Raw genomic sequence first — 11,688 nt, forward strand, 5'->3', positions numbered from 1 at the left:
ATTTGTGAAAATATATTGACGGAAGGATGAGATGCGGGACCTCAAGCCACTGGCGTTCCACTCTAAAATCGAAGCTTGTCTGGCCTCAGTGAGAAATGACAATATTGGATGAGCCATGGTGTCTACTCAAGGCTTGCAAGTACTAGATTTAGTGCATCCAGTACCTGTAGTGCACTTTGAGCTGACGGCGTTTTTGCTTGCGTAGGAGCACGCGAATGGCGTTCATCATAGATCGAAGCATTGCGATCACTTGTTTGTCCTCTTCAGGCAGTTTATCGGCGGGAGGTTCAGAATTTATGGTTGCCGATGTGCACTGTGAATTTGCAGGTGGCTGTGGCGTTGACAACCTAGGCCAAGCTGCATCATCCGCAGTCGATTTTTCCAGCATGCTGGTTCCTATCAGCCGGGACCGGTCTGGGCGGCAAGGGAGGTGAAGCCAGAGGATATGCGACGGACGCGGGACAGGCGCTGACTTTCATTAACGAACGTGGGCGGCGATAGCGCCGCTTCCTGATGGTTTGGCAGCCTCACAGTGAGACGAATGGTCTCTCGCCATTTGTTTTAATACATCCAGCTCCTTTTTAACGTTTGGGCAATCCTTTGACGAAGCTTCATGGGACCCATGACAATTCGAGCATTTAAGAACAGTGGCCCTGCAATCATCCGCGGAGTGCGTTTCAGCGCAGCGAGAACACACTGCTGCATTCTCGCATACGTTTCTCACGTGACCCAGCTTCATGCATTTGAGGCATTGTAGTGGCTTCGGTACGAAAGGTCGCACAGGATGTCGAAAGTGGCCCACCTTTACATATGAAGGTAGAGAGTCTCCCTTGAACACTATCTTCAAACAGCGTGAGTTACCCAGACGGGTAACACTCGCGATGACATCAGTTTCACTGGCTGGTTTCACAAGAACTTCTAAGTCGGAGCTGGGAATCGCGGCATCCACATCGTAGATGACACCGGTGACGACGTCAAAGCCCAGCGGTATGTGGGAACGGACCTTCATTCCATCCAGGTCGGTGACGTTGCGCAGGGTATTTAGTGCGGCCGCATGCGTAACATCGATCGCCAGGATGTTCTTACGTGTGTTTACTTTGATGTCGGTAATTTCATTCGGCATCAGTCCCTCCAGCAGCACCGAAACGGTTTGCCTGCTGAGGCGTTTCATGTTCCCGTTGGGCACAGCAGGAACGAAGAGGATGGGGTTGGTCACAGGCCTCCGTTGTGGTCTTTCATTCAATGTGCTCGAGGACGAAGAGGTCCTGGTGCTGCGTCTGTTCGCCTTACGGCGCACAACAAGTTCGAAGTCGTCGTCGGAGGCCTCCTCGCTGCTCAGTGAGTAGATACGGGTGTCCTCGCTGTCAGAGTCACTGTGAGGGCCAGTCCGCTTTCTTGACGCGGCCACCGCTGACGTCAGCCGAATCTGGCAGACGTCCGAGGTGGTCTACGTCCATCGCCGACGGACAAAGAAGCGACTTCTCAGAGGTACACGTATAATTCCACTAAGATGGCAAGAAATATTCAAACATCCTTCTGCCAATTGCAGACACTTCGTCATAGCATTCAAGGATCCCTGGCTGCTTATCGGGCTTCCCGGCAACGGCAGCTTTCTTTTTCTCCAACTTCGCCTCCGCATGCGGCTGCCGTAGAGAGCGTACATGCAACACTGTTGTAGGCTGGATGGATGGATGGATGGATGGATGAGGCTGAACCCTTTAAATCGGGCGCTGGCATACGCCACCTAGCCATGACTATTAACATATTTTGTACTTTGTGGTGGGTGAAATTTCACCCCTGCCTTGATTTTAGCCACCAATCAGATAACCTTCATTTGGTTATTTCTACCCGCTTAAAGTCTATTTTGCCTTCACTGTCCCTAAACCCCAATGCTTTGAAAAAATCAGCCCCGTTACTTTGCACTGTAGGGTTAAGGCCTTTACAGAAAAGTATGAGGTGTTCAGCCGTTTCCTCTTCTTCTCCACACGCACAGCACAACGTGTCTATATCTTGGTACTTGACTCGGTACATCTTAGTCCGCAATACTCCCGTCCTGGCTTCAAACAACAAAGAGCTTCCCCTAGAATTATCATAGATATTTTCTTTGGCAATTTTTTGCTTGAAAGTTCTGTATGTTCCCAGTGCTGATTTCGTCTGAATCCCTGTTTTCCACAGACTCCTCTCTGTTTATTTAACCTTTTTCTTAACCGCTGTTTCCTAGTTTGCACCCCTCCTGCAGTCCAAATATTTGATTGACAATTTTTTGGTCAGCTTCCTCAATTTTGTGTCAACATTCCTCATGTACGAATAACTGAAAACTCTCTTTGCCCACCGCTTTTCTGCCATTTCTCTCAATCGCTCCTCAAATTCTGTCTTGCTGCTGCCTTCCCTACCTTCGAATGACGTCATCCCATGTCACCCTGTACCCCCTGATTTGGTGTATTTCCGTGTGCTTCCAGAGCCTGTCTACCTACCCCTCGCTGCTTAACTTCCAACCTTGCTCGAACCTGTGATCTCATGCACAGGGACGGCGTTGCCGAAAGTCAAACTAGGGACCATCACCCCTTTCCAAATCTCCTCTCACCACTTCGTACCTATTGTAATTCCACAGTGCCCTATTTTTCATCACAGCTGCATTTCTGCTACATTTAGCCGTTACATATTTTTCATGTTCCGTTAGGTACTCAGCCCCATTGTTTATCCACACTCCAAGATATTTGTACTTATCCACCACCTCCAGCGTAACCTCCTGTATCCTATGCTCGCTGCTCTGATTATCATTAAAAATCTGATTATCATTAAAAAGGCTGCCGAGGAGGACGAGCGCCATCTGGATGGTGTTTTTGCAAGGAAGAAACCGCGGCGCGCGCTGTATGAGTGGTAGAAATGCTGGAAAGGGGCTTGTGTTTTGAGTTTCCGCGTAAGAGAATTATGTATTGTATAATCAAATTACAATCCGACGGTATCACGCCTGTAGGTTGTGGTTACGTCGTACTTTAAGATTTTCCGACGCATTTTACTTTGAGAAATTCGATTAGTTCACCAGCTTCTCTGCGCCACGCGGAGGGCCTGTGCGGTCGCCGTGGTTCGGGATGATTTTCTTGGCCCGATAACACCGCCAGCGCCGACACCGACGCCGACACCGGATTTTCTGCGACTCGGGGCCCTTAACTCTATCACGTTAAAATAGAATTTCGTGCGTGAACCGGGATTACGATGACATTGTGCCTTAGTGATTTTCCCACAGTATTTCAGTCCTCTTCGTGCGTAAGTGCCACGGAGAGCGCCATTGCATGTTTTTTTTTTTTTTTAATTTTCGAATGCACTGTTAACTCGGTTTACGATGAAACACTGACTGTCCTTGTTTTGACGTCTCCTCCGACTGTGACATCAACTGAAGTTCTATTTTCTCGTATCCAGGTTCATGGGAGAGAACGCCGCAAACATACGGCCTTACACGTACCTGCCATTCGGAGCCGGTCCCAGAAATTGCGTGGGAATGAGACTGGGTATACACGCCGCCAAGATGGCCGTCCTACACGCCGTCCGCATCGCACAATTTGTGCGCACGGATAAAACGAAGGTGCGAGTCCTTCAAGGGCATGCTCTTCATGTGTTCTTAACTAACGGCACAAGCGACTTAAAAAATTCCTTGGCTACGCCTGGAGTAACATAAGCGCCGTAAAATTGCTTCCTAGGAGCATGTGCACCGTGAAGCATGCACATGCTCATGCATGAATAAGTGAATAAAAATCGACAGGTTTTATTGAAGGAAATGGAAAGGAAGGAAGTGAATTTATAGCCTTATCATGAATTATAGCCTTGTCTTTTGTCGATGGGCTCGATAACAGCAGGTGTGTAGTTGGCAAGAAGTTTAATGGCTAGGATGTTCCAATTGTTTGTGCTTGGAATGTTCCCATGCAATTTGCCGAGGACGTTCAGTTGAACTTTCTTCTGGCCCGGAAAGCCGCTAGTCATTCGTCTAAAGCATGTGTTAAGGTGCTTTGCCAGACGTAGTTCTCAGCAAGGTCATCGGCGTGGCTGGTCGTTGCTATCTGTGGCAGTGAGGTATGATCTAGCAAAGAATGTTTAAAACTTCTAATAGCGTATGATAGTTATTTGCGGTCTATTGAATTGCATCAGAGTACTAAATGGGGAATTCTTTTTTTTTTTCAGGTGCCTTTGGAGTTCTTTAAAGGATTTGGCGTCCTATCCTCTTCAGACATAACAGTTGGCGTCCGTAAACGCACTGCTACAAGCAAATAAAACATCCACATTGATTTAAAGGTTATTTAGACGCCAACGCCATTACTTCTTTACTTTGATTTTTTTTTTGCATGATAATCAAGAAAAGCCCTGTCCGATTTTCACAGCGAAGATAACACCATGGTTTTAACAGAAAGGGCAGTTAAAGGGCGTCAATACTATTGAGTGGTTTTTACTTCAAATTGCTTCTTTTCTTTACACGCGTAACTAAAATACAAGGGGCATTTCACGCTTCCACTTTTTGTTCTTGTCGTTATTTTGGGCTCGATGCGTGAGCATTTGAAGAGAAGAAAAATATCCAGGCATCAGTTTCATTCAAACAGGTGGTTCTTATACAGGCACGTAATTGACTGACTGACGGGCTTTAACGTACCAAAACAACACACGGACACTGAGAGACGCTGTACTAGGCGGCTCCGTATTAACTTTTATACAACCTTGGGTATTTTAGCGTGCACGTAAAGCATGTTACTATTGGGTTCCGGGAAGGTTGGAAGGTTTACTCTTGGACGCCCGGTAACTCTCTCTACCGGATTGGTGTCCGTAGGGAGCCTACATTCAAGCGGCTCCCTAGCTCCCTAGGTGTCCGGAGCCTCCAGCGCTCTCCGGCCAGAGATGTTGAAACGTGCAGTAGGGAAGCAGATGCTAGAGGACGGAAGGTGTTTATTTTGCATTTTCTCAGGCATTAAGCCAGGAAGAGGAATATTATGAGAGAAAAAAACCTGAGTTACTGTTGAGGGGGCTACGGTAGCAGAGCAAGCTCTGCTACCAAAAAGTATTTAAAAAAAGACACTGTACACAATCGCACTTTCTTTGTTTGGAATAAAATGTAGCAGTTTCACCCGAAAGGCGAAGCATCAATTGCGATAGCAAATTGATGCTTCGCCTCATATGATGCTTCGCCTCAGATGAGTGAGTGAGTGAGTGAGTGAGTGAGTGAGTGAGTGAGTGAGTGAGTGAGTGAGTGAGTGAGTGAGTGAGTGAGTGAGTGAGTGAGTGAGTGAGTGAGTGAGTGAGTGAGTGAGTGAGTGAGTGAGTGAGTGAGTGAGTGAGTGAGTGAGTGAGTGAGTGAGTGAGGAGCGAGCGAGCGAGCGAGCGAGCGAGCGAGCCTTTTTGTCCAGCAAAACACGATAAAACGCGCACCCGGTTAATACCACGACGGGACTGACAGGTCTAGCCTGCAAGCCCGATCACGGGCGCGCTGGACGGCCAGGATTTGTTCTTCAAAGAGGGGACTTGCGCTCACACCCCGTGAAAGCGCGCGTCCCTCGCCCTCGCGCGCTTTCACTCGCACATACAGCATACGGCCAATGAGAGAGTTTCTATTGCCGGACGCGACCATCGAAGAGTGAGCCCTTAACAGCTTCGCTACAGCGTACTAGAATGTATCGTCGCTGTAAAAATTGGCTGTGGCTTAACTCAGTTATTCCTGAGTGTGCGTAGTGAGAGGTATGGTTGATGTTATTGTTCAGCTTGGTGTTTCATTCCGTCGTTGATCCGCGGCCCTGACACAAGATGCCGAACTAAACGACGAACCATCCTCATCTGAATGCACTCGCCTGGCCGCTTCGTACTTACGACGCTTCTCGAGGCGTGGTTGTCTTGAACTGGTTAACCTCCCTGCCTTTCCTTCTCCACTCTTTCCTTCCTTCCTTCCTCGAGGCGTGCGGCTCGTTCTTCCTCCGTCTTCTTGGCTCGCTGCCTCCTCTTGGATTCGCTCCGACGACGAAGCCTGGCTTCTCTTCAGTCTCTCAGACTCACTTTCCATATCTGCCGATGAATCCCCACCAAGCGGCCTCTTCTATATATACGATGCAACGCCGGCGGTTGCTAGGCAACCGCTCAGCTTACGGTGCGGCCACCGACCACAGCGAAACGGGGAGAATGCGGCCAACAAAAATCATCAAGGCACTGCCCTTTGTGTTATCGTACAGATTTTCCCTTCTAATTTCTTTCTTCTCATTCTTGTAAATCTCCATTGTCCTTTTCGTTTCCATTCTTTGCATCCAATTCACGGTCTCTATTTCTCTCACTTTCTTTCTGATGACCCCTGGTTGTCTATTTACAGTTTCGATTATCCTGTACTTGGTTGCCAACTTCCTTGACCTCTTCCTCCATTCTGTGTCCACGCTTTTCATGTAGAGATACTTGTGCACTTTAGCCGCCCATTTATTTTCATCCATGTTCCTGAGCCTTTCTTCAAAACTAATTTTGCTTTGTGCTTCTCTGACTTCAAAAGAGGCCCAACCCATGTCTCCATGCACTGCCTCATTTGTCGTATTACCGTGTGCTCCCAAAGCCAACCGGCCTACTGATCTTTGGTTAACTTCTAAACCCGCCAATATATCCGATTTTAAGCATATAATGGCATTTGCGAATGTTAGCGCTGGCACCATTACTCCTTTCCAGATTCCACGCACCACCTCATACTTATTGTGGCCCCACAGTGCTCTGTGTTTCATTAATGCTGCATTCCGCTTCCCCTTTATTTTCAGATTATCTTGGTGGTTGCTTGAGTAATTCTTTCCTTCGTTTATGTGTACGCCGAGGTACTTATATTGCTTCACTATGGGTATTACTTGCTGTTGAATTGACACCACGAAATTACTCGTGTGTTCATTAAAGATCATAATCCCTGATTTCTCTGTGCTAAACTTAAGGCCTAGATTTGTCGCTGCGTTCCCACAGATATTCGCAAGTATCTGTAAATCTTTTTTATTGTCCGCTAGTAGCACAATGTCGTCTGCGTACATCAATCCAGGGATCTTCTGTTGCACCATTTGTCCATTACGCATGTAGGATAAATGAATCCCCACCAAGCGGCCTCTTCTATATATACGATGCAACGCCGGCGGTTGCTAGGCAACCGCTCAGCTTGCGGTGCGGCCACCGACCACAGCGAAACGGGGAGAATGCGGCCAACAAAAATCATGAGCCATTCCACTCTGTGAAGGTGGATGACCAGCGAAGCGGTTTATCACACGACACAGAAGTGTCACAGAATTTTGAACAAAGGTACGCACACATTTATTGTCTTGATCGGTGGTCATCGTGCCGATAGGTATGCACACACATTGTCGTATCACCTCTGCTATTATTATATTAATTCTATCATACACTCCATCAACACTGAGTCCGCAGATAAACAGGATGTGTGTGAGGGCGTCTCGGAATACGCTTGAGCGATCCAGGTTAAGCGCAGATGCAGACGTACAAATAAGCTGTGCAACAGCCGCAGATGATGCGACAATGCGTGTTGTTTCTATCTCAAACGCTCACAACGCACAAATACCATTTTGTTCGGAGCGATGACTGTTAAGAATGTCTTCGATGACTTGCGGAAATCTGTACCGTCTGCAAGAAATGCAGATTGCGCGTGACCACATGTCCGACTTTTCATTTTCCTTGCATCGCCAGTGCTCCAGAATTTTCGGCGTGCTGCTTTCAGCTCCTGGAAGAACTCTCCGTTAATTGTCTTCACCTACCGATGGACCATTTGCTTCCCAGGTAAAAAAAAAAAAAAGAAAAACTAAAAAAATCGAGAGAGTCAATCTCACGACGACTGTCGACGGTAATTAGTTTAGCATTGAATCAATATAACGTCACGACGTATTGCCACCGTTGAAGCGAGTTATCCCTACTGAAAAAGAAAAGAACCGTATTCCCCATAACTCCTATATCCTATTATAGCACTATATGGCATACGAGATAAAAAAAGGTGTTTTTGTATAGGATCCTACACGTTTCATATCGGATTATTGAATATGGGAGTTATGGGGCGTATGGATTTTCCAATAGGAATGTATGAGGCGTGTACTACAGCGGCACTCCGCTTTCGCGCTTCCCTAAGAGCACTAGGCGCTATCTAGCGCCGCGGAAACCTGGCCTCCGAAATGCATGGCCTTTCTGCACAAGCTGCGCCATCTAGTGGCGCTGCCGATCGAGAATTCCGCGCGTGCATGGCCTCAGAGACGAGAAGCGTGGCGCGCCGATGCCTGCGAACGTTGTATTTGTTTCCTTGCTTGGCGCACAACCGGTGGAACACACTGAGTGATCCAAGTTGGCGAGCGGTTCTCACTGAATAGCGGCACATACGTAGGGCACTTGTGGTGCAGCCTGCTAAAGAGCCAGGTCGTTGTCCTTGGGGAACTCATGTGACATGGGCTCGATGCCGTTCAGCTTCGGATGAATTTAAGGAATATTTTAATGCGATTAGCATTGTTTGCCTATACTTCGGTAGTTTTGAGCCTGTCTGTACCTGTCTGCCTGTATGTCGGTGTGTCTGTCTGTGGTGCTTACAGTGACCGAGTGGTCCAAGTTGTCTAGCAGCTTGGGCCGCTGGAATGTGCTCACGGTCGTGATGCCGCCATGGTCATTCCGTCGTCGTCAATTCTGCTTCGCCTTCCCACTCTCGTCATGCCATAGTCGTCATAGAGGCTTCGTGATACAGTCGTCATGCCGATGATGGATACGGGGATAGGTATATGTGGAATTAAGAAGGAGTTGGTTGGCTTGCGTAAAAGTTGATAATAAATGTTGTGAAATAAGGATACACGGAAATCTTTTCTCTGGAGTAATAATAAAGGTGAAGATAAACATTCCTTCATATATGTTGTCACTGGTCATACTATTATAATTAGAAAGAATAAAACGCACGCTATTATTGTTTACATAGTGACTGCATTTTTCTTCCTTTTCGAAACAATGCAGTTGGTATAGCTTGCTACGTGGCACTGACAACTCAAGTCAAGCTGTCGGGAGACGAGTGCTTCTCCGCCTTCAGTCTAGAAGTAGAACCTGCGCCTGCAGCCAGTGTGTCGAACCAAAACTTTTTCGCTCCGATTTGCCGAAAATGATTCAGTTCCGGTTCAACTGCTGAGCGAAAAAAAAAACGTTCAAATGGGTTTTAAAAGGCTCATGTTCATTTGCATGACCTAAGAATGATTACATGAAAATACCATCAATTTATTTTGTGCGAAAACATGACTGTGATCTCCAGCTGCAAGGAAAACAAACGCATGATGCAGCAAATATATTTTCCATATAGTCGCAACTATAGTTGCAAATATATGACGTTGTGGAAGCGCACCCAAGGTAAAATACGTAAAAAGCAATATGTACCATTGTTATTGCGCCTACTTCAGCTTCAAGCAATATTTTAAAGTTGTGCTCACCACAGTTGGCTCTACTGTCCGCCACATTCGCGTTCAATATGAGCTCCTACACCATCCCCATATTCTAAGTGGCTCCAAGAATGGACGGCGGCACCCACATACGAAAAATGTGTTTAATAAATGTCAGCACTCAGAACGGCGTTTAGTTCTCCAATTATAGGTATGTCGGCACCGCCATGCACTCTTGGTGCCCCTTCGACTACGCATGCCATGTTGCAGTTCATATTGAACGTGACTCTACCTACTGCAATGCAATAATTTACACTTTTCTTTCCAACGACAGTGGTAATCTCCCACTCAGGATTTGGCGACGCCTGCCGTATGCACTCCAATCCAATTTTATTTTTCTGTAAATTTCCTTCTCATGATCAGGGTCACCTATGAGTAATTGACCTAGATAAACGTACTCCTTTGCTGACTCTAAGGCTGACTGGCGATCCTGAAATCTTGTTCCCTTGCCAGGCTATTGAACATTACCTTTGTCTTCTGCATAATAATCTTCAACCCCACACTTACATTTTCTCGGTTAAGGCCCGCAATCGTTTGTTGAAATTGATCCTCATTGTTGCTGAATAGGACAATGTCATCTGCCAACCGAAGGTTGCTGAGATATTCGCCGTTGATCCTCACTTCTAAGCATTCCCTGTCTAAGAGCTTGAATACTTCTTCTGAGCATGCTGGGAAATATTCAAACGCTTAGACGCCATTTCAATTCTGTGCAAAAAAAAATCTTTAGAACAGATAAATAAAAAAGACACTTTTGAACGCACACACACTAACACATGCAAGAGTGACAAAAAAAAAAAAAAACGATACATCGGCAGCGAAGGAGAGTCGCTGCGTAAAATCTTCCCTATTGGGACTGACCGCCAGGGGGCCGAGGAGCACAGTCGTACCTCACATGAACTCCTGCTTTTCTCGATATTTTGTGTGGAACATTGCTTGGACACTCAGCGAATTTGGTAACCTCGGATTCCTAAAGTTGCAAGGCATCGTTTGACACCAGCCACGACGCAGTGAGTAGACCTTTACTCGAATAATCGAACCCTGAACAGTCTGTGACCGTGGCACGAGCGGGAGACCAGTGGCTCGCACCTGCAGGTCCGCGGTGCTCGCGAAGTAGGAGTGAATCACGCAGAACCAGCATCTGAGGCGAAGCGCCCACGCTTTTCTGGAAACACAGATGGCGAACGCTTTACAAGAAGAGCCGACAACGGCTCTTCTTGTGGAGTTGACCGGGCTAACTAAGTGGAGTTGACCGGGGCTAACTCTGATACCATACCACAGTGGACGCACGACGCGAATAGCGGCAAAACGACGTGTAAAGCCCACATCGAGCGGCTACAAGTTGGTCGTAAAGGCAGATCAGCAAAAGAAGACAATAAATCCACCGAGGAAAGAGCTATAGAAGTCCTGAAACAAGACCCTGAACCTCAAGCACAACAACCACTGCCACAGCGTCAACGCATTCTGAGGATGCGACCCTTTCCTACTGACGACTTCAATATCGTATTCCGCCCTCAAGCAGGACTTGTCGAAGCATACACTCATCGCAGTGACACATGGCATCGGAAGATTCAGTGGTTTGGTCCAGCAAGACTTCCACGATAATGTCCGTGTACAAGTGCAGAAACTAGAGTATGGGATTATCGCGAGCACGGCAAGTACGGAACGAGCTTCCAAACTGCAGCATATTAACACCATACAGCTCGGCGGAACCGTCTATCAAGTAAATCCCCACATTTTACACCCAGACGATGTGTGCCGCGGAGTGATATACGGCCTCGAACCGGGTACATGTCCCGCGGAGATTGTTGCCGGCCTTCGAGTGGACTCAAGATACACGGTTCTCGGCGCGCGCATTCTATGATCTTCAACAGCCGCGGTTATCACCTTCGTCGGACAACACGTCCCTTATTACGTAACGTTCCAGAGCGGTGACTACAGATGCAAGCCCTACCAAAAATCCGTCCAATACTGCAGAACCTGCGGCGCCATCGGACACCGATAGGATATCTGTGCTCAGCCGAGAGCCAACTTCTGCTACACATGCGGGCGCGATGGGGTCACGGAAGAACATGACTGTCACCCGAAGTGCAAGATTTGCGGCGGAGACCACGAAACAGCAGGCAAGGAATGCAAGAAGAAACTCCGTAACAACCCGCCCCCCTACCAAGTAAGAAGACAGCAGCTTGTGAACGCTCGCGCCCGATAGAATTTCACTGGAGCTCAAGCACCGAAGACTTCC

The 11,688-nt window shown here is 47.5% G+C and overlaps 1 protein-coding gene across 1 annotated transcript in view; it reads left to right on the forward strand.

Moving 5' to 3' along the window:
- The window catches only part of LOC119455651 (cytochrome P450 3A8-like), a 30,406-nt gene extending 26,073 nt beyond the window's left edge, over positions 1 to 4,333 (forward strand). The window contains exons 13-14 of the mRNA XM_037717068.2: positions 3,421 to 3,583; positions 4,177 to 4,333. Of these exons, the coding sequence (XP_037572996.1) occupies positions 3,421 to 3,583; positions 4,177 to 4,266 (253 nt within the window). The 3' untranslated portion in view covers positions 4,267 to 4,333. The remainder of the gene's footprint in view (positions 1 to 3,420; positions 3,584 to 4,176) is intronic.
- Positions 4,334 to 11,688: the final 7,355 nt, after the last annotated feature.

Source organism: Dermacentor silvarum, chromosome 6, assembly GCF_013339745.2.
Source record: "Dermacentor silvarum isolate Dsil-2018 chromosome 6, BIME_Dsil_1.4, whole genome shotgun sequence".
Classification (NCBI taxonomy): Eukaryota; Metazoa; Arthropoda; class Arachnida; order Ixodida; family Ixodidae; genus Dermacentor; species Dermacentor silvarum.